Consider the following 22,034-nt stretch of genomic DNA (forward strand, 5'->3'; position numbering starts at 1 on the left):
GACCTCCTGGGCGCGTTCACTGCTTAAACGCTCCATCAGGCGCTCTCTTATGCTGGTGCATTGCTTGTGCTGCTAAACTAGCCAGCAGGGGATTTTTCTGGGGAAGAAAACATTGCCTTTGACCCCTTGTGATTCAGCTCAGTTTGCTGGGTTGGCGTCCTGCTGGTTACGCTGTTTACAGTGGAGCCTGCACTGGCCATGCCCGCAGCTCCCAGCATTTACAGCAGATCAGAGTCCGCCTGCAAGCGCAGCCTGGGCCAGTCTAAACTGGCCTACGAAACCCCAGCGAGAGGGTAGGAAAGGCCAGGGCTTTGCAGCCCTTGGGTCATGCCTGCCTTGCAAACCGGCCACGGGTGCAAGCTCTAGGGAAGGACAACAGAGCCAGTTCACGGGAGCACCGTGCTCGGCCACAGCTCCAGGTTGTGCCTGGAGCTCCCCCCGCCCCCAGCCAGGTCCTGAGGAGCACCCAGATGCCTGGGAACACCCAAAGGTGGCTGGAGGGTGGGAGGGACTTGGTGTTGCCATGGGCATACCTCTCTGAGGGTCAGGTGAGCCCTGAGACCCTGCACCCCTGCCCTGTACCCCAATCCCTCCTGCAGCCCAGCTGTGCCCTACAACCCGACCCTTCTTGCACCCCAGCTGGGTCCTGCACCCCAACACCCCTGCACTCCACTTGGGCTCTGCTGCACACCCCTGCTGTGCCCCAGCCCCCCTGCATCCCCCCACCCCGCACTCCAGGCTGCACCCACCTCTCCTAGCACCCCGCTGCGGTGAATCGGCCTCTGGCCAGGCCCCAGTCAAGCCGGGGAAGAGCGGCCAGGCCCCAGGGCAGTCCCCGGCGGGGCCGCTCCAGCTCTCACTTGCACCGAGGCGGTTCTTGGCAGGAGCAGATGCGAAACGAAGTGTTAACGCGTCCCGGTCCAAATCGCTTAACACGGCATCTCGGCCGTGGAGTCTCCCGAGAAAAGCAGGGATGCTGGAGCCGGACGCTCGAGGCCAGAGCCGTGTCCTCCTTGGGAGGCAGCGAGGGCAGGGGAGCAGTCCCACACCCGGACGCTGAACCTCATAAGGAAGCGAAGGGGCACGGCCGCTTTCCCGTGCCGCTGGGCCGTGCCGCGGGGCACTACACGTCCCGGCGTGCAGCGGCGCCGAGGAAGAGAGCAGCCTGCTGGGAGCCGTAGTCTCGGCGCTCGCCGCCGGCCCGGCCTCGCTCGGCGCCGCAAAGCCGTTTCCCGAGGCCGTTAGGCCGCCCGCTCCTCCGTGCCTCGGGCGGCTCAGCGGCGGCGCCGCGGCTGCAGGGCGCCAGCGCTGCGCCGCTCGGGCCGGGCGGACGGCTCGGGGCCGCCTGCTCGCGGGAGCGTTGCGGCGGGCGCCGTGCAGCCTCTCGCAGCGAGGAGCCGAGGAGCCGCGCCGGCACGCGGGGCGGGCTGCTGGCTGTGAGCGTTAGCGACAGCGGGGAAGGCGCGTGGCCCCCACATGCCACGCTGTGGGGTCTCGGGGCAGGGCCGGGGCTGGAGCACCCTGCTGCCCGTCTGGCTGCAAGCTGGGGAGCTTAAACGTGAATTTGCATGCAGAGGTCTGTCTGTATTAACGGCAGCAAGCACAGGTTACTGCCGGGGGAGGCAGCTGTTGTGTTGCAAGCTTCTCCTGTGTGTCCCCTGGTGCACTTGCAGTGCTTATTTTGAGACGGGGTAGGAACCTCCCTGCACAGTGCTCCCATAAACGTCTGCCCCAGGAGAGCTGCGTGCCTACGAAGGGATGTGTGTGGCCTGGAGCCGGTCGAGCTTCCTCGCCTCTGGGCTGTGAGGTGGGGTGGGCATTGCAGAGGGGCTGGCGGGGACTGGGGGTCCCTAGGAGGCCACCGCCAGGCAGCGGGGTCTCCGGGCTGGGGGTGAAGCAGAGACCTGTTTACTCTCTTGCAGATGGAGGGCTCCGAGGAGCTGGAGAGCAGCCTCCTCACACAGCCCTGGGCTTCTGTTTGCTTTGGTGAGTCTGCTTTTATTGCCAAAGCTTGCTTCAGGGATTCTGGCTACGTCCTGCTGATCTCTGACCTCAGCAGCATCTGGTACGAGAGTGTGGACACGGAGGCTGTGGGACAAAGGTCCAAGGTGAGTGTCCGGGAAGTCCGGGGACCTCCCTTTCCCCTCACGCCAGCTGACGTCCCAGCACGAGCTGGCCGGCAGCATGACGGCCATCGGATCTGGAAAGCCCCTGCACAGCCGTGCCCATGCGCTGTCAGCCTGGTTGGCCAAGCACCCTCCTCCTCGGAGAGTGGCCAGGCTGTTCAGCATGACCCCTCTTCGCTGGGGCTGCACGCTGAGGCCAGCAGGCTCATTTCACTTGTGGGCTGGGTGAGAAGCTGCTTTCCCCAGAGCCAGTGCATTTAGCAGCGTGTTGAAACAAGGTCCCATTAGTGACGGAGAGACTCCCGTTCACTTTAACAGCCAGGGCACAGGCTTCCACAGCATGTCCTGTCTGCACAGCCCCAGAAACACACTGGACCATGCTCTGGCCACCGCTGCCCTAGACCCTGCTGGTCCTGCTGGCTGGGCTGGGAAACCTTTCTATCTTGGCTTGCCTGGGAGAGCTGCGGGGGAATGTCCTGTCCTGGAGCTAGATGCCAAGGCCCGGAGATGGCTTTCTGCTGCCCTAGGACATGCGGAAGTAGTTTTGATCCTTGTGTGCTGGGCATTCTGTTGGCTTTTTCGGGTGCTGAGGTCCCCTAACCTTGCCTTTCGCCAGGAGCTGAACAAGCGGCTGACGGCCCATGTGTCCTCCTTCCTGCACCGCTTGTGCAGCCTCATGTGCCCCTTGCTGGCAGGGCAGCAGGACACCACCACCTCCTTCTCCTGCCACCGCACGCCTGGCAGGCTCAGCGTTCACGTGAAAAGCGAGCTCTCAGGACTGCCCTTCTACTGGGACTTCCACTGCTCCACTGCGCCCATGGAGATGGTGAGCGACGTGCCGGGGTGTGCTGGGCACCTGCCTCTCCGGGGCGCCGGGCAGCAATGGCCATGGGCTGCGGCGAGTTTGGGGAGGGGGGACGGTCTGAAGCTAACGACTGCCTTCTAATGCTTGGAGGCTTTGGAGAAGTTTGGGGCTGTGCTGATTGCGGCAGGGTGCCTGGCTCTGCCTGCTGCCCCTGCTGAGGTTCACCATCCCCATTCCTTTCCTTTGACACTTTAGCTCCTCTGGCAGGAGTCTGCCGATGGTGACCTTGCAGGGCAGCAGGGAGAGGCTGTCCATTTTGGGATTATGCCCTCCATGTACCAACCCTGCCAACCCACTGGCACAGCCGAGTGATGCTGTTCTCCTATGGTACGTGCTGGGGAGTGGGGCATGAGTGACCCCCCACACACACCACAAAAGGATCCATATGGAGTCTGTAGGAAAGGAGGGAATTAAACTGGATTCTTCCCAGCTCTTGGGAGTTGCTCCTGTCTGAGGGCCACCTGGTATTTTGGGTTTCAGGGAGGTTTCAGGGAGGTTTCAGACGTTCAGTGGGTTTCACTTTGGTTTCTGATGTTGCAGCACAGGTGAGCTGTAGGAACAGGCAGGTAGGTTAGAGCAGGGACTCACCAGCCTGGCACCTCTTCCAGACTGCAGCCTGTCCCCACTGCCCCAAAGCAGTAAGGGTGGATGCAGCAGGGCTGGGGGCTCTATCTGGGATATATCCCACCTGTAACTCCAATCAGTGGAGGGTTTAAACCTTGCAAAAACTGGGCTCAGACATTGGATCTCCCTGTTAACTCGTGAAACGCGTCAGGCTTGCAGCATCCTGCTCCACACATGGCCGCGCTGAGAGCCAGGCAAAGGTGGTTCAGTCCCCTCTCTCTTTGGGGCCGTTTCCCCGATGAGCCCGACAGCCCGTCCCCTAGGAGCAGCCGCGGGGGGGGGCTCTGCAGGCAGAGGGTGGGTTTGGGGAGGAGGGGGCCGGCGCCCCGGCACCCTGGCCCTGCGGCCATGTGCGCACAAGAGGGCGCCCGGCACCCGCTAACGCGCCGGGCGGGAGCTGGGGACAGCGCTGGCTTGGGGCCGGCGCAGGAGCCCTGGCAGCCGCAGCCGTGATGGGCCTTGCGTGGAAGGGTTTGCTCTGCACCACCGCATCGCCCTCCCGCCAGGTCACCCGGGCCAGGGGGAGGTGGGGGGGACTGCGATGGGAGAGGAGGGTCCCCGCGCAGCCCTTCTCCCCTCTTAGGGGATGTGAACCATCAGTCGCTGTGCTTGAGCGTCACGGGGAGCAGAGCTGGGCTCGCCAGGCGGCTGCCGGCGTGGGGCATCTGAGCGCTTCCGCTGTTGCACCGGAGACCAGACAAGCTCGGGGTCCCCCAGGGCTTGGCTCGCCCTGGGGACTCGCTGTCCCTCCCCGGGCAAGAAGCACGGGGGCTGAGCCGAGACGGTGCAAAGTGGCATCCTGAGCTCTCTGCCAGCAGCTGCTGCTCTCCCTTTGCTTGGAAACACAGCGAATGTCTGCAAGGTGCCCGGGAGGCGGGAAGCGCTTGGGGTGCTGAATGTGACTGCCTTGAAGGCAAACGCGGGGTCTGATCCTGCCCTGTCAAGTGCTGCTCAGCAAAGGCGCACACCGAACTGAGCTGGGAAGCAGAGCTGCTTGCTGCGGCCCAGCTCAGCCTCCTGAGTGCCTGTGCAGCGGTGCGGGACTGCGTGCCAGGGCCCCCCATCCCTGCGGCTCGTGCCTTGGGGTGCGGAGCCCCGCCACAGGCTCGCCCCGGCTGTGTGCCGGGGACATGCCACCTCCAGGAGGGGGGAGGCTTCGTGAGCGATGCTGTATTTGCTGTCCTCCTGCCTGCAGGCACAGCCTGGCTCGAAGACAAGGGAAGTGCCGGGGCGGGGGGCTCCCCGATGCTCTCCGAGGGGCTGCAGGAAGTGATGGGCAGGAGGCTGCTTTGTGTGCCTGGGGGGCCAGGGTGGCCCAGCCTGGCTCCAGGGCAGGGGATATGTGCCCAAGGCTCTGCAGGGGGCTCATGTGGCCCTAAGCTAAGGAGGGTGTCGTGGGCTGCGATGTGGAGCATGGCAGGGGCCCCCATGAGCCCTGGGGGTAGGGATCCCTTCTGCTTTGGATCTCACCTCCCTGAGAAAGTCTCTCTGTTTCCTCAAGCCACAGTTTGGCAGCTTGGTTACTTTGGGGTTTTAGCCCCAGCTGTGCCTGCTTCCTGCATAGGAACATGCTTTGGGGTGCACAGAGCCGTGGGGAGGGTCTGGAGGCCTCGCTGCGAGCCGGGAGCCGCATGGAGGGGCTCTCTGCCTCCTCCTGCACCCCGGGTTTTTCATGGTGGCTGAAGCATCGCTCACTCCCCATCCCCATCGGGCCCTCACCAGCTGTGAAAGGACAGGGCTGGGATGGGGGACATACCCCATGGCATCCTGCTTCCCTTCTCCCAGCTCTTGCTTTTCCACGGCTCCCTACTGGACTTGAGTGAGACATGGGGATGTCTTCGGAAGCTCTGTGTGACCTGGGGCTGCAGCTCTCGCTTGGGCGTTGCTGTGACTGCTTTGCTCTACGGACAGCCATGCGCCTGTCCGGACCTTCCCTAGTGCATCCTTCCTCCTTCCCAGGTCTCCCGGCACCTGGTGCGGCCCCTGATGAGGATGAGCCTGGTGCTGCAGTCCCAGCTGCAGGAGCTGACCTCCCTGCTGCTCCAGAAAGATGCCGAGATCGAAGACTACAGGGAGAGCGGGGCTGCTCTGAGCAGAGGTAAGGAGGGAAGCCCGGGCGGATGAGAGGAGCCAGGAGGGAACACATTTCCTTCTTTGCGCGGGGCTGGCATGCCCTGCTCTGTCTGGCTCTTACCCAGCGAGGCTTGTGTTTCATGTGCAGCGAGATGGTCGCCAGAAGGCTGGGGAGCAGCGCCCGGGGAGAGGTGGGGAGGAGCGGCCGGTGACCGGGAGCCGGAGGACTTGGGGAGTCGCCAAGGGGCTCTCCGCTTTGCTGAGAGCACCTGGCCGCTCCCCAGGAGCCTGCGCCGATGCCAGCGAGGGCCGGTCCAGAGCCGCAGCAGGCTCCCTTCCCCTGTGCGGCAGCTTGTGGAGCGCTTGGAGACCAACCAGGGGCTCCCGGCTCTTCGCTGCTGGAAGCACAGCCGGGTGCACGCGTCTCTGTCCAGCTGTGACCCTGCCTCAGCCCCGGCAGGGGCGGCGGGGGCCGGGGGGGTGCAAACCCCCTTGGGTAGGCGAGGGGGACACGGATCAGGCCCTGCATGGAGGAACCATGCGGAGGGGCTTGTCCTCAGCATCCAGAGTTTGTCCGGACGCTGCTTCTCGGGCTGTCCTGTGTTAGCGCCGTGCTCTGCCCTGCTGCCCAGGGCCTGGTAGGAGGCCGGGACCGGTGCTGCTCTGCCACCTGTGCTCTCTGCCGGCCACTCAGCCTGCAGCGGGAATGTGTGCAGGGCCGGGAGCAAGAGTTGGGAGGCGCAGGCTTCCAGCTCAGACCTTCTCGGCTTGAGTGGGGAGACGATACCTGCCTTTCCCCAGGGACCTTGTGCCCCAGGACATGGGGGCAGATCTGGGTCAGCAGTGATTTGTGTGGCATTGCCAGGAACACCGTGGCACTGCAGCACTTCCCTGCTTCTGCTGGTGCGGGGTGAGACGGGAGCCCAGATCCGCCCTGCAGCTGCACCGAAAGGTGCACGAGCCAACCAGACTCCCCTCTCTCCTGCAGCGCGCCAGCTTTGCAGGGCTCAGAGCAGCCAGGAGAGCCCTGCTTTGGCAATTGGGACCGATGCTGGGATGGTGTGGGCAGGCGTCCTCTCTTGCCCCTTGCCTGAGCATCCTCTCATGAGGGGAGCACATCCTGGCCATGTGCTTCTCAACACCTTTCCAGTGATGGGAAAAAATTAGGGCTTTGAATGAGGGACCCAGCAGAATGAGGTAGAACAGAGATTTGTCCCTGTCCTGCAAGATGGGAACACAGGCTGGCTTGCCCCTCCAGAAAAGGAGCTGGAGATGGGCAGTTCCCTGTCCTCTGGTGTGTAGCCAGATGTTGTCCAGGCCCAGAAGGTCTTTTCAAGCCATAAGGTCTGGAAATGGTGCTGAAGATGTCCTGCCACTGTCCCCCTGGTCCTTGCTGCAGAGCGGCTCTGCGTGGGAGGGCACTGGGACAAGTGCAGGGCGAGCTCTGGGCTGTGCTGTCTTGCCGACAAGCTGTGTGTGTGAACGGGCCCAAATCGTCACTGCAGGCCCCTAGACAAGTCGCTGCAGAAGCTGGGAGAAGGCACCAAAACATGTGATTGCCTCCTTCTGCCCCTGCAACCAGCCTCTGGGGATGCAGGGATGCTGTGTCTGCCAGCAATGCTGCTGTGCCCTGGGCACCCTTGGGCTGGGGTACGCCGATGTGCCCGCGTGGCATGGGCTGTTCACCCACTTCCCTGTGGTCCCTGCGCCTCCTGGTAGCTGGCTGGTGTATTCCCAGACTGAGGGGCCTGGCTGGGCTCTCCAGCGCGTTGGAGCTGTTCCCCTGGTACCTGCAGCCACCTTGCCCCATGGCCAAGGGGAAGGCAAAGCCAGGGTGGGGGTCTGGCCAAACCTGCCTGGGCTGACCCCTGCTCTCTCTTGCAGACCGCCTGCGGACAGAGCCCTTCCAGGAGGAGACTTTCCTGCAGAACTTCATGGCTGAGGTAAGGAGAGGTGCAAAGCCTCCCTCTTTTGGCAAAGGTGTTCTGGGGAACCTGCACCAGCAACCCCTGGTGTATGGCACCCTGGATAGGGGTGTGCGGGGCCAGCCAGCACTGGCGTGCAGGGCCGTGGACAGATGGGCCCTGGTGGGGATGGCCAGACTTGGCTGGAGAGGAGTAATGCTGGCTGCACTCTGCTGTGGCCCACACTTGCGTCCTCGCGCCTGTTCTTCAGGGCTCCACGGGAGCATGGGGTCACTGGGGAGTCCTTGTGTGCCTCCTGCACTTGCCCTGTGCCTAAAACACTAGCAGGGAGGACTTGGCTTCTGCTCAGTCAGCTGCTCCTTTTGGTTCTTCTGCTGCTTTTAAGAGTGGCTTTGCAATGGCTTGTCGTGGGGACGAGTGGCTTTTGTCCTGTTATTTGTGTCATGTCCCCCCTTCTCCCCTCAGTGGTGTTTGGCTCTGCCAAGCAGATGTGCTTAAGAGAAATCGGGATTGGAAGTAGAGAGTCTTTCCCCTGCTCCTTCTTCATTGCTGGAAACAATCACAGAAGCACTGAAATGATTCAAAACAATGTGGGAACATCAGAAAAAAATGATGCCCATTGATGCAATGAGGCAGGGTTTGAAGATGCTCCTGAGGGTTTCTGTGCTAGCTGTGAGAGCCCAGGAGTGGGGAGCAGTGGTGTCTGCTGGAGACCAGGGAGTCAGGTGGGAATGCAGGGAGTCCATGGCATCACGCGGAAAGAAAGGTCGTGTTGCTTGGACAGGACGTTGCTTTGTGAGACATATGCTGATGGTCTTGCACAGCCAGCAATAAACCATTTGCAGAGATTCTGAAAATTAGAGGCGATCCCTCTTTTACATGAAAGATATTGCATCTAGCACAAGCAACCTTCGTTTCCCCCTGGTTATGATGGATAGAGATGAATTCATTGCTGGACTGAAACTTGGAGGTTGCCTAGGGACCGATGATCATGACCAGATTACATTCACCCTGGGCAAAGGAAGGACATTCCTAAACAGTAATTTATATCCTTCATGCTTTGAAAGGGCTAATTTCCCAAAGCAGGGGGAAATTATGAGTGAAATCAGCTAGGAGGAAACATTTAGATAGAAAAATGTGAATGAAAATTGTGAGCTCTTTCAGAAGAATTTCAGAAGCCACAAAAAGCCACAATTCCACAATCAAGAAAGAGGGCAGCTCTGGCTGAAAGCCCGTTCTGGTTCAGTGGTGAAGTGAAGGCAGCAATTAGAAATAAAAGAGCAGTTTATAACAAATGGGAAAGCGGGAGTAGATAGCAATCAATATAAATTAGAAATTATGAAGTGTAGAAAATGGATAACAGAAGCTAAAGGCATCAGGGAAAAATCATGACTAGCAGGGCTAAGGACAGAAGGAAAGGATTTTATTTAGTGTATTAAGAAAGAAACCCCAAACTCCCAGCAATGGGATAAGCCTATTAGTGGATGGAGGTGGTAAAATGATTGATACTCAAGCAGACATGGCAGAAGTGCTCAATAAATGTTTCTGTGCTGTCGCTGGAAGGATGCGGGCAGATGTGCCAGTATCAGGGGGTGATGAAGTATGTCTTTGTCCAAGGGACTGCTGAGCAACATCTGCTATAGATGAACATCAGGCTTGAGCCTGAGAGTTCTCCAAGAGCTGGTGGGGGGTGCCTGGGGTGTGGGTGAAGGTGCTTGATGGTGCCAGGCGACCGCTTGTGCGGTGGGATGTGCAGGAGAGGAGTAACTCAGCCAGTCCTGTGCAAAGCTGTGCAAAAAAGACTGGTGGAGCACTCGTCAAATAGAGACTTAAAAGACAGGAGTGCAGTTGGCGCCGTGGCTCTTGGGGCAGGCACTGGTGAGCTGGGTTTGCTCCTCGGTGGCAGGATGTGTGCCAGCTAGCCCTTTGCCTGTGTGGGGCGAGGCTGTGCCAGGCCGAGAGAAATTGCTGGGGTGGTGTCCTGAGCCGGCCTGGCCTGGAAGGGTTGTGTCCAGCAGGGTTTTGGAGACAAAGAGTTTGGAGTCTGTGACCTGCACGGCTGTGTGTGCACATGTGAAAACATGTCTATGTGGAGGGTCTTTTCCTGTCCCTGGATCTTGCAAATGAACACCCTGCCCCAAACTTTGGTTCGTGGGCCATGGGATTCTGAGCATCTCCAACCACCCTGTTCTCCACCTGCAGCAAGCAGAGTTAGGTCTCCTGAAGGCAGAAATGCTTCAGTCTCAGATCCCTGGGTGCAGTGTTGGCAGTATTTGGGTGAAAGAGATGAACTTTGACTAGGAAGAGCGTCAGAATGGCTGTGCGGAGCGGGGTCCCGGTCTGCCTGGTCCAGTGTCCATCCCAGCAGTGGCCAGGAGCAGCATCTTGGGGCATCGGACAAGGAACGGGAAGATCTGGGTAATGCTCACCCTCTGCCCCCTGGGAGCCGTGCCTGAGCATCTGCAGTTCGGGGACAGCCTGGCTGAGGGACACAGCTGTGTGGTCACTCTGCCAGTAAGGACCTGTGCTTTCTGAATTTGTCTGGTCCCTTTTTAAACCCACTGATGCTTTTGGCCCACGTAATGTCCTGCAGCAGTGAGCTCCACAGTGGAGAGGTGTTGTGTGCGAGCAGCTGCTTCCTTCGTTTCAGATCTGATACCTCATCGTTTCACTTGATGCCTTCTAGGTCTTGTATTAATGAGGGGCAACAAATACCAATGTGCTGTTCATTTTTTCCACGCAGTTTCATGGAGAAATGATGGTGTGAATTTTACAGGATTTTTACCAGAATTTCTCGGTTGTCCTATTCCCAAGCCGAACAATCTGCATGTATTTAATCCCTCCTGGCAGAGATGCTGTTACACACCTCTGCTCACCTCTGCTGCTGCTCTGAATCTTTCTAGTTCAACTGTGTTTTTTCAGAGAGGCAACAGGCTCAGGGCTGCACAGTGAATTCAAGGTCGGGGCACAGGAGTGTTTTGCCCCAAGGCACAACGATATTTATCGCCTCGTTCTCTCCTCATTCCCTAATCATTCCTGATGTTACCTTTACCTTTCTGGCCATGGCTGAGCTTGAACCGAGGTTTCTAGAGATCTGTTGGCAGCAACACTGAGATGACCTCCTTTCCTGGCAGGAGCTGATGCTGGGCTCCTCTCAGGGACCACATAGCTACTTTGCAGATATTGGCTTTGCGTGGCACCACTGTTTTGTTGCTTGGTGTCATAGCGCTCTGGCAGCTCTCGTGGGGAAGTGTTGGTAGTGCCTGGGCTCAGCTGGTACCTTTGCCTCCTTTCCCAGCTCACTTATCGCCTTGCTGAAGGCATGAGCCTGGCACACATCCCCACTGGGAGCAGTTCTCCATGGGATGGAGGGACACGGGGTCCCCCTGTACATGCCATGGGGAGCTGGGAATGCTGTGGCCAACTCCGGTGTCTGGATTTTAAAAAAGACGCCGGACAATCAGAGCAGGGTTGCAGGAATGAATTGAGGGCTGGAGAGAGAGCCCAGCGTTGAGAGACTTGGAAGAGAAGAGCTCTGTCTAGCTTATCAGAAAGAAAATTGAGAGAGGCCTTGATTACAGTGCGTGAGGGTCTTTACAAGGAGAAAATGCTGGTTACTGAAGGGCTCTCTTTAATCTAGCAGAGAGCAGCAGAACATGAGCCAGTGATTGGGAGCTGGAGCCAGACAAATTCAAACTAGAAATAAGGCACATGGTTTTGCTACCGAGGACGATTAGCTACTGGGATGTGCTCCCAAGGGCAGTGGTTGATTCTCCATCTCTTGATGTCTCCAAAAGTGGGCTGGGAGCCTGCCTGGAAGAAAACCAAATTGCTGGGCTCAGTATTGGGGTGTGTGTGGTTAAACACTACTGGCCAAGAGGTCAGATGGAGAGATCTGATGGTTCTTCCATCCTTTCCCTCTATAAAACAGAGCTTCAAATTGTGGATGTTTAATAACAACAGCAGTAAGTGCCTCCCGGTGGGAAGGGAGCTGTGATAGTGTGGTACAGGGCTGGCTGGATGCAAGAAAGTGCACGGCAGCTTGGAAAACCTCCACTTCCCAAACCTTTGTAACATCCCTCATTGAGAGGAGAGGACCTGCCAGTCCCCGAGCTCAGTGCTGTGCGCGGGCGCTCCTGCGTGCTGCTTGGACCATCTCTCTTTAAACATGCCCTCTCGCTGGGCTTGTGTTCGCTCTGCCGTCCAGGGTGTTTTAACTAATCATGGGGAGTTTTCCAGCAAAGCCCTGGGAATATTTATACATTTAGGAAACGACGCTTTCACACATGCAGTTTTTGGCAAGAGTTCATTTCTGAGCAGCTGCCTGGGCTTGGGCAGAGCTGCAAGGGAGAATACCGGCTGCGCACGAGCTGAGGCAAAGCCAGCAGCTTTTATTGGCAAGCCAAGGTGCTCACGCCGTGAGGGGAAAGCGAAGGCGACAGGAGTGCGGCGTGCGTGCCGGGAGAGGGCTCAGCACCTCGGGGGCTGCCCTGGCGGCCAGCCCAGCAGCAAAGGGCCGGTGGTTTAAGGGTATTTTGTTCCTGGGTGTCCCTGCATGCTGCAGAGATGACTCCTTGGGGCAAATTCGGGATACCCATGAGTAGTTTCTGAGAGCCTGCCCTGGCCCAGCTGTGGCTGGTATTTTCATTACGGACTAACCAGTGCACAGATACAGCTTCCCAGTGACACCAGCTTTGATGCTGTTTCCAAACAGGCAGGACTTTCTGCTGGCTGTGCTGGCTCTCCCGAAGGTCCAGCAAGCCCCGTGTCCCAACTCTGGTGCTGTCCTGAGTGGGTGTGTAAGGACTGAGGCAGCATGGAGCCCTTCCCCAGGCTCCAGCATTTTGCTGTTCAGGGTCTCTGGATTTAGTAGGTGGATTTTCCTCCCATGAGTGTGTTGGCATGTGTGCAAGACACAGGGGAGAGTTCCTCTCCCTGGCATTGCCCAACTGGTCACTACCCTTGGAGAAGGCTGTGGCAGATGGGAGGAGAGCAGAGGGGCTGGGGGATGCCATGGGGCTGGCGAGGTGGGCCCAGGTCCAAGAGGGGCAGAGGCAGAGGGGCAGTGCGGCTCAGTGCCTCCATCACACACCTCATGGAGGACAGGGACAGGTTTTACAGGGCAGGGATGCAGGAGAGACACATGAGGTGATGGGGTGGTCACACGCTCGCTGGGGCAAGGGCTGTCTCCCACCCCGCAGCGAATAAGCCAGGCTGAGCGTCCCTTTGGTCCCACTTGGCCGGTTCCCACCTCCTCCCTGGCCTCATGGCAAAAGGAGCAGACTCCTGGTGTGGTCCAGCTCCTGCCAAGGGACCTGTCTGGCTTCTCCATGCCCTGACTTTGCTGTCTGCAGAGCTTCACTCCTTGCTTCACTGCCAGAGCGCTGCAAAGGGAGCAAGGCTCTGACTCTCCACCTCAGGCGCACGCACCACGCTCCTGCCCAGGCTGCAATGTGCAGTCCTGGGGCGGCAGGACAGGCAGTGGTTGTGGTTTAGTCTGGGTGCAAGTGGGCAGAGTGGTGCTGCATTGCCTTGCAAGGAGCCCTGGCCCTACGGCCAACGCTGGAGCTGCTGGAGCCGCGGTTGTTTTGGCTGCTTGGACTCAATAGAGCAGCAATCAAAACCACTCGGATAAACTCGCAGATACGATCAGTTCAAATATAGCCCCCTGCGCCCCAGGATGTTTCACCCTGAATATTTTTATCTCCCGTGCCCGTGCACGCCGGGGCGGCTGTGCTGCGCCTCCGGCCGCCCCGTGCACTTGGCTTGCGGAGAGGGGCTTCGGCAAACAGGACGCGGAGGGTTCACAGGTCGACCCGGGCCCGGCGAGGAGGATGTGCCATCAAAACAAGCAACGCTGAATAGGAAGATAAACAAACAGCCGGCTTCCAGCGTGTCCCTGGCCAAGGGCGAGCGGGGACCCCGGGCCGGAGCTCGCGGGGCGGCCGGCGGCGATCGCCGCTGACGTCAGGAGCTCGAGGGTCAGAGCCCATCACATTGTTCCCGCCTCGGAGGCGACCGGGCTGGGAAAGCGGCCAAGTGGGCCCGGCGGGCCGTCTCCGACCGGCGAGGGCAGCCGGCGGGGCTGGGGAGAGAGCCGCGGGGCAGGTGGAGGCGGGCAGGCGCCGGGGTGCTGAGGCGCCCGCGTGCCGGGGCGACGGACGGTGCTCCCGGCACCCGGGCGCAGGGCCGGGCTGGCGGCGCGGGGAAGGGTCCCGCTCGGCCGTGGGTGCCGCAGGGGGGAAGAGCCCTGCGTCGGCCGGCGGGTCCGGCCTGGCACCTGCTTGCGCTCTGCCCGGCTGCCCCGCGCGCTGCCTCCCCCTTTTAGTAGGCGCTAAAAATAAGGCTGGGGAGAGGAGCTGCCGCTGTTTGCCCAAGGGCTGAAGGCGGTGGTGGGCCGCGGGTTACGCAGGGCGGGGACGGCGGCCCTTAAACCGGAGCCAGCGCCGTGCAGCGGGGCAACGGGGGGAGGAAGCAGCCCTTTGGCTCCTTCCTACAAGGAATGTTTTTAATTAGCGCAAGGTAGCTGCGGCTTTGCAGCTGCAACCGGGCCAGCGCGGCGCCTGCGGCGAGGACACGGTGCCGGGCCACGGGGCTGGTGCTTGCATGCAGCGTGCACGGCCCCGGGGAGAAACCGGGGTGCAGGTCCTGTCCCTGCACAGGCAGGGGGTTACCCCCCATCACTCGCCCGCCTGTGGGCAGCTGCGGCCGCTGCGCCGTGCCGGCACACATCCGCACGCCCGCCTCCGCCGCGCACGAGGCTGCGGGCTGCCGCGGGGCCTCGCGGGGAGGAGGCTGCGGTGAGCGAGGTGGGCTCTGGCCGGGGCGGGTAGCGTCCTGCTGCCCCGCAGTGCTGGAAGCAGCAGGAGCTGCTTCGTTCCCAAGCGAGCATCGGCCACCGTGTCCCATCCCTGCCCTGGGGTCCTGCTCCCGTGCTGCAAACTCAGGGAGCCGAGACGCTGCCCGGGGAGCACCCCCTTGCCTGCGCCCGCAGGGGTGCGAGGGGCTGCGCTGTGGTGCATGGGGGTGTCAGCAAACCTGTTCGCTTGCCCGCAATCCTGGGCAGTGGGGGTGACAGGCTGGCCGGCTGGTGGGGACACCATGCCACTCAGCTGCTGGAGAGGAGCAGGGGGCTGCAGCGCCGGGGAAGGGATGAGCGCGTGTGCGAGAACATGAGCGTGCACACCAGCCCTGGCGCGTGCAAGGAGCAGGCTCCTCCACGCAGCGGTTTGTGCCCGAAAGCAGGGGAAAGGAGGCTGGTGCGTTGCACCCGTGCCAGAGCAACAGCGAGGACGGTGCAGGGCACTTTGGGGTGAGCGTGGGTGCAACGTGCTGGGGGCTGACCGCTGTGTGGGGGCCTGGCCCTCCCCACAGGTTTGCCACTGAGACACATGGCGGAGCGGCTTTATTTATTTATTTGTTTAGGCATAATCAGGTGAGGGGGGCCCCAGCCAGGGCGCGCTTGCTGGGCCGCCGCCGGGAACCACAGGCCGCTTACACAAGCAGTGAGTCAGTGGAGCTGCACACTGCTAAAACCAGACTTGGCACGGGCGCCCCAGGGCAGCAGGCTGCCCGAAATAGCGCCCAGACCGTGGGCAAGGAACAAACCCCCAGCAGCAGCAGCGCCGGGGCCGGGCTGGCTGCCCGCCCGAGGGCTGTGATTGCTCCGGCCCTTGCATCTCCCCATAGTGCCTCCCCTGGGGCCGGGGGCCGAGCCACGGCGGGCAGCGGGCTGGCTGTGCTGGGAGTGCTGCGGGATGCCGTGCCAGCCGCAGCTGCCGGGGCAACGTGGGGGTTCGCTGCCTGGCCCCCCGTGACTGCGGCTGCGCCTGGCCGCAGCCCTGGCTCGGGTCTGCGCTGAGGTCGGGCAGCACGTGGCTGGGCGCAGAGAGCTGCGTGCTTGGAGCCAGCCCGGCATCAGCCCAGCATCATCTCTGGGCTTGCACAGGTCAGGCCAGGGCTGTAGTGGGCATCATCCCCGGGGCACGACATGGCCCTGGGGTGTGCAGCGGCCAGGCGGTCTGAGATGTGGAGCCAGTCTGGCATGTGCAGGGACCCTTCCTCTGCGATCGGTGTCTTACTCATCCATGCCTTGCCATGCCATGCTGTGCCATGCCGTGCCATGCCATGCTGTGCCATGCAATGAAGTGCCATGCCATGCTGTGTAGTGCCATGCTGTGCCATGCCATGCAATGCTGTGTCATGCCGTCCATGCCATGCTGTGTAATGCCGTGCTGTGCCATGCAATGCAGTGCATCACTGCAGGCTGGCAGAGGACAGGGGGTCGCAGGCAGGCTGGCAGAAGAGGGCCAGACCCCTGCTCTTGCGGGAGAGGCCCCAGCCTGCCGCGCATGGGCACCGGCTGCGCGGTGCTGCTGAGGAGCCGCTTGGGGGATGATTGATCTCATGTCAGCGAGCGGTGGTTTGAGCCGGTGCCAGGCCTGAGCTCAAACAGGAGCATTGAAGGGGGAGAGCCCCTTCCCCCTCCGGAAAGTGGTGCAACTGGAGCGCCTTGTGAGGGGCAATCCCCCAGCCGCCGCTTGCCGCCCCCCGGCCCCACTCCCAGATGTTGATCCTTTGGGTCCCGCGCCTGCCAGCAGCTCCCTCACCCCCAGGAAGTGTGAGCTCAGTGGAGCCTTTTTTGCCTTGGAGGAGAGGAGAGAAAAAGGGGATGTGAGAGAAGGAGGGCGAAGCTCTGCTACGGTGAGGCAGGCCGTGTGGTGCCTGCAGGGCTGCATGCTGCCGTGCTGCGGGACTTGGGGACGGAGCGCTGCAGCGGCTCGGCAGCTGCTTCCCAGCCCAGGGGAAGCTCAGGATGTGGCAGCAGGTCCTCCAAGCAAAGGACCTTTCTGGGAGGAGAACAAGGTGGACCTTGATGGGGCTGTAAAGGAGCTGCTCTGTGTCAGTGAGGGACGTGGCGGCTTCTCCATCCCCAGCTGATCGGGTCTGGACCGGGTACCCTATCCCTCCCGGCCTGGATGGCCAGGCTGCCTCTAAATGAGTGTGGCAGAGGAGCCGTGCTGCTCCCTGGATTTCTGAAAGCTGCTTCCTCCCTCTCCCTCCTGCCACCTCCCAAAGCCCCAGGTAGCCTCTACCAGTTTGTGCCAACCCATGTAGAGAGTAGGGACCATGGTGCAGAACCGCTGGGCGCATCTGGGCAGGAGGCAGCACCTTGGGGGATGCTCTGCATCCCAGTGGGGTGCAGCCTGCCCCTCGGGTCCGCACAGCCCCAGCACTGCTGCCGGAGCATTCCTGAGGCCGCCTGCTCCCTCTCCGCTCGGACCTTTGTGCAATATCTATCTGTGTAAGGAAACAGGGCCATTCATGTATTTCGCTCTCTATTTATACCTCTCCCTTTCCGTATTTAGTGTGTGCATAGGCAGAGGGGGCAGCGTATGCCGGGGCGACTGATGTTCTTGGCTCCAGCACTGGCTGGAATTTCGTCTTGGAATGTATCCTGAACCACTCTGAAAACACGAATAAATCTCTGTGTGTTGTGTGCATGTGTGTACACAAATATATAGACAACTTATAGACCCAGAGCCATATAGGGCAGTTGTGAGCTTTGCTATTTAAAGGTACAAGTAGTTATAGGGCTCCCGGTGAGCCAAACACCTCTGTATCAAAGGGATGCAGGATGTCCTGCTAGAGGCCTGGCACCTTGGGAAATATATGGCCCTTTCCCTGCCATCTCCAGGGAGCAGAAATCGCCTGGCTGCCTGCATACCCAGCTAGCCCTGAGCGTTGCTCTGATCCCTCCGGCCCAGGATTGACACGGGGGCTGTGTTTTGGAGGCCTCTGCTCCCCCGTTGCCAGTCTTTCTGTGACAGTGCCAAAGACTGAGCTCCTGTTCTCCGATACAGTCTGTTGTGCTTGCTGTGCAGCCAGATGCATTAGAGCAAGGATTTCAGACTGTCTGGAAAACTGGGTAGTCCAGGGCTTCTGCAGAGTCAGGAGCTGCTTCTTGAACAGTTTCTGGTGCTCATGGCTGTCTAAGGAAGGTGATGGACTGGGAGAAGGAGAAAATAGATATTGGGTACCAGATCCCGAGTGGGATGCTCAGTTGGACTGTGGGGGCAGATCCTTGGGAAGCGTCAGAGCATCTGGTGCTCACGGCTGTCTAAGGAAGATGATGAGAAGGAGAATATGAGTGTTGGGTACCAGATCCAGGCTGTGAAGGCATCACCTTGGGAAGCACTGGGGCTGCGGGATGAGCACAAGCTGGGGGGATGCAGCGGGCTCCCCACCTTGGGCTGACGAGGGGCAGGTCGCTGGTGGCCAGCTCAGTGCACGGGGCAGGACCAAGCCGGGCCCATCGCAGTGCCTGTGCCGCTGCCAGGGAAGGGGCACGGCCCAGCCCAGCGCTGCCGGACACGGAGGGCACACCGCGGGGTCTCCTGGCACCCTGGTGGCTAGAGGGCAGGTGCTGTGTTCAGCCCAGCTCATGGTAACACCAGCTTTTTGTGTTCTGGATGCTGAAAAACTGATATTTTGGGCTGAAAATGCCCATGTTTGGGCGCTGGCCAAAGGAGATGTGTTTGTGGGTGGGGGAAATTTGAGAAAATTCCTGCTGAGTTCTGCACGTGTGTGCGCGCGTGCGGGTGTGCGTATAGGGGAAATACAGTTTTCCTTTTTAAAAAAGCACCACTTATTTTTATACAGAACTCCAGAAGGGCTGAATGTGGAAACTTGGCCTGTCAGCAGCTGTCACAGGGGAGCGGGTCCCTGCCTGAGTTTGGGGGGAAACCACAGCTGGGTGTTAATGGGGCTGTTAATGAATTAATGTTGGCTGCTGTGCGTGGGGGGGAAGTGTGGCTCAGCAGGGCATGCGCGTGCCGAGCTGCTCTCGGCACACGTGCTCCAGCCTGGGGTACGACTCCAGCTCTCGGCACAGCTGCAGGTTTCTGGGAAGCCCCAGCTCTGGGAGCCGTGTGCTTAGGTGTGACTGTCCCTGCCATTCTTTCTTCTCTTTTAAATAAGCTCTCTGGATTGTGGTAAAGAGCTTGGAAACGTGCGCCTGTTGCGAGGGAGAGGATCCCGAACTAGAGAGCGAGCATGCAAGCCATGCTGATGCATTGATCTTTTGATTGTGGGGGTCTGCTGCGTGATCTGGAGTGGTTCGGGTTGGTGTCATCACTTGTTGCTGGGTTTCCTCAGCTGCCTAAACCGACAGGCCACGTGAAATCTTTAAAGCAATTTCAAGAAAACAACAGGGAAATGAAATCCCCCCCTTTATTTACGTGCTGCAAAGCTTGTGCTGCTTGGTCAGTGCAGGAGTGAGTGTCTGCAGCAGCACTGGCCTCTGCACGGCGCTGCCCATCTGCAGCCCTTCTCGGGGTTATTTCTCTTGCTGAATGTCTTCCCCAAAATGCAAAGGTGCGCCCACGTGAATGCAGTGAGCACAGCCTTGTCCTGCTTCAGCGGACCGCTGCAGGCTCTTACTTGCAGGCGACAGCTCTCAAGGAGGGGCAGAAGGCCGTGCTAACACACTCCCCCAACAGCAGAGTAGAAATGGGGGGAAAAATGCAGAGAGGGTCTGGGAAAGAGCACCTTACCTGGGGAGGATCTGAGAGGGGTGAGGCATGTCCTTGATGCAGAGACCTGGGGCAGGTGCTGCAGCACTGGCTGGAAGGCGAAGGCTCTGGGCACGAGCGGGGGGGAGCACAGGGTTTACGACTGGGCAGGAAGGGAAGAAGACCGAGCAGATGTTGGCTGTGTGTGCATAGATGTTGAGCCCTGGAGTAGGAAGGCAAATTCTTCTCCATGGACCTTTCCTGCTGCTTTTGAGTTCAGGTGCTGTGGATGAGATCTCAGCCATGGCAAGGCTCGTGGCATCTCCTGCGGTTTCACCCTCCAGTACCAAACAGCTGCCAAGAGCCTGAACCAAGAGGAAGGGGATGGCCATGCCATGGAAGGCATGGCCATGATGAGGAAGGGAAGACCATGCCAAAAAAGGGATGACCATGCTCAGGAAGGGAAGACCAAGCCAAAGAAGGGATGAATATACCAGGAAAGGGATGACTATGCCTAGTAAGGACCTGTAGGGTGGACAGGATTCCCAAGAGAAGGTGTTGTTGTGGATGAGGGCAGATTTAGGAGAAGAGTGGTCTCTGGGGAGCCCTCCAGCCCTGGTGGGAGGAAGGCTGGAAGAGCCTGGCCTTCTTTGGGAGTTCGGCTTGCTCCTCAGGGATGTTGCTCTCACACCTGGGAGACACTCTGCTATCCCTGGTGTATAGGTGTCTTTAGGTGCGGTATAGACAGACCCTCACCTCTGTAAGGAAAGCCCTCTGGGCCTGCCCTGATGGGCTCCACACGACTGACCCCATGGACTGGAAAAGCACCTTCAAAGGAGCCCAAAGCCCATCTTGGAGAGGCTCTGAGGCTCCTCTGTGCCCAGCCGCGGGCTCCCAGGGATCGGCTCAGCCTCTGCTGGGCCCAGAGCCTTTCCAAACCCCATCCCAGACAGACAGATATCCCAAAACCCACTTGCCGCAGGATCTGTCCCGAGGGCCCCCGCTCTCGGTCCCTCTGGCTGAATGAGGTGGTGTGCGTGCGCCCAGACTGTCCCCTTCTGTGACTGTACAGTACACACGGCTAAATATATGTCTGTGCAGATACAGCAATTCAGAGGGGCTGAGTGATGCTCCCTTTCTATACCTCTTTTCATGGGGAGAGCTAATGAGATTCATGTCATTAAAGGGCTGATGTTTTGTGGGATGGGAGCCTTTTAAACGGGATGTGTCCTGGCTTAGTCATGGCAAATATTTACCAAAAAAAAAAAAAAAAGGAAAAAAAGGGACATACCATATAAAATTAGAGTTCTGAAAATAGTATTTAGAGCAAGTGAGAGAGAGGAACCTAAAACAGAAAATACAGCCCGGTCTGTTCAGGAGTCAGGGGAAAAGGGGAAAAAAAAAAAAAAAAAGCCAGAGATAAAACGAGAGAAACCTCGGCAGTAAAAACAGCATCTTGGTAAATAGACTATTAAAAAAATTCTGACCTGCTTTATGGCTTTCTTGGCTGCCGTTCAGCTGTGCTGCCCTGGCCGGCGTGGAGGGAAGGTAGCAGGAGCCGGCGTCTGTGTGGATGCTCAGGGCCCCGGGACGCGGCTCCCCCCCCGGAGCAGCCGCGCGGGGCGTTAAATTTAGCCACATAATGATGGCCCTGAGGAGGCAGCCTTTTGTAGCCATGCTGTAATTACTGCCTCGCTTATAAATTTTATTTTTCTTATTATGTTTCCTCCTCCTCCGCCGGGGAAGGGGGGGGTCTCCCACAGCCCCCTCAAACCCGCAGCCCTCGGAGGCTCTCTGGGGAGCCCTGGGCACCGCTGCGGGGACCGAGCAGGTCCGCAGGCTGAGGGGACGGGCGCCAGGGGCCGGCAGCACCTCGTCCCGCTGCCCCGCGTGGATAGGGGCTCACCCTGGGTTTGGGGATGGGAGAAGCGTGCTCGGGAGGCGCTGAGATACCACTACGGCAGCAGGGTCCCCGCAGCCCGAAGCGCGGGAGTCGTGGCCTCCCGAGCCTTAGCATCGCTCTCCCCGGGTGCCAAGGGTGGGCTGGGAGATGGGCTCTGCCCGAAGGGGCAAAAGCCCCGCTGCACCCGGGGCTGCGAGCCTGTGGCACGGCCGGGCTGGCAGAGGCTTCCAGCTGGAGATGGGAAAGGCAAAAAGGGCAGAGGCTGGCCCGGGGCACCCTCCGCCTCCCGCCACCGCGCGGGACGCAGGGGACGGCTCCTCTCGGAGCCGGTGCAAGTGGGGGACAGTTTGAGGCAGGGCAAGAACGTGCCAGAAAAGGTCTCGTTTGCCTCTTGTTTTCCCAAAACAAAGGAAGCGGCCTTGCATTGCTGGAAGTCGCGTGCTCGGGCTGTGCTGCCTTGTTATCATCCGATAACCCGGCGACCCAGGGGCTGCCCTCCTCCTCACCCGGCGGCCCGCGCTCCGGGATGCGAACAGCTTCCGCATTAGCTGCCCTTGCAGAGATCCGCTTTCCGCCGGGGCCGGGGCCGGGCCAGGCCGGGGGGGCTGCCGGGGCACGGAGGTGCAGCCTGCTCCCTCGCCGCCTGCCCCGCGGGCACGGCGGGGACACCCGGCCCCAGGCGGCGGTGTCGGGACCTGGCCCGAGGAGTGCGGCGGTGGCAGGTGGCCGGGGCATTGGCATCCCCTGGGGGGCTGCGGGGGGGTTGGGGCGCCCTGCCCTGCCCTGCCCTGCCCTGCCTCGCTCTGCCCCGTGCCGAAGCGCTCTGGGGCCGTCCCTGCCGGCCGGGTTTCGCCCGCGAGGGTGCAGGGACCTGACCCGGCCCCATCCCGGTGCCCTGCGGCACCTTCCCGTGCGGGGCCGGCTCAGCCCGCGGGGACGGTGCGGCAGTGCCGTGGCCCCGGGGGGACTTTGGCGGGACTGGTGTCGGGGGGAGGTCCGGGGGAC

General features: G+C 60.3%; 1 protein-coding gene across 3 annotated transcripts in view; it reads left to right on the forward strand.

The window, feature by feature from the left end:
* The first annotated feature begins 1,374 nt into the window (after positions 1 to 1,374).
* The window catches only part of NHEJ1 (non-homologous end joining factor 1), a 51,708-nt gene continuing 31,048 nt past the window's right edge, over positions 1,375 to 22,034 (forward strand). For all 3 annotated transcript variants that reach the window (XR_010884496.1, XM_067298566.1, XM_067298565.1), the window contains exons 1-5: positions 1,375 to 1,436; positions 1,923 to 2,108; positions 2,743 to 2,952; positions 5,575 to 5,713; positions 7,573 to 7,631. Coding sequence is in view for 2 of the 3 variants with exons in the window: in XM_067298566.1 (XP_067154667.1) it covers positions 1,923 to 2,108; positions 2,743 to 2,952; positions 5,575 to 5,713; positions 7,573 to 7,631 (594 nt within the window). In the remaining variant the exon portion in view is untranslated. The remainder of the gene's footprint in view (positions 1,437 to 1,922; positions 2,109 to 2,742; positions 2,953 to 5,574; positions 5,714 to 7,572; positions 7,632 to 22,034) is intronic.

The sequence above is a fragment of the Apteryx mantelli genome, chromosome 6, assembly GCF_036417845.1.
Source record: "Apteryx mantelli isolate bAptMan1 chromosome 6, bAptMan1.hap1, whole genome shotgun sequence".
Taxonomy (NCBI): Eukaryota; Metazoa; Chordata; class Aves; order Apterygiformes; family Apterygidae; genus Apteryx; species Apteryx mantelli.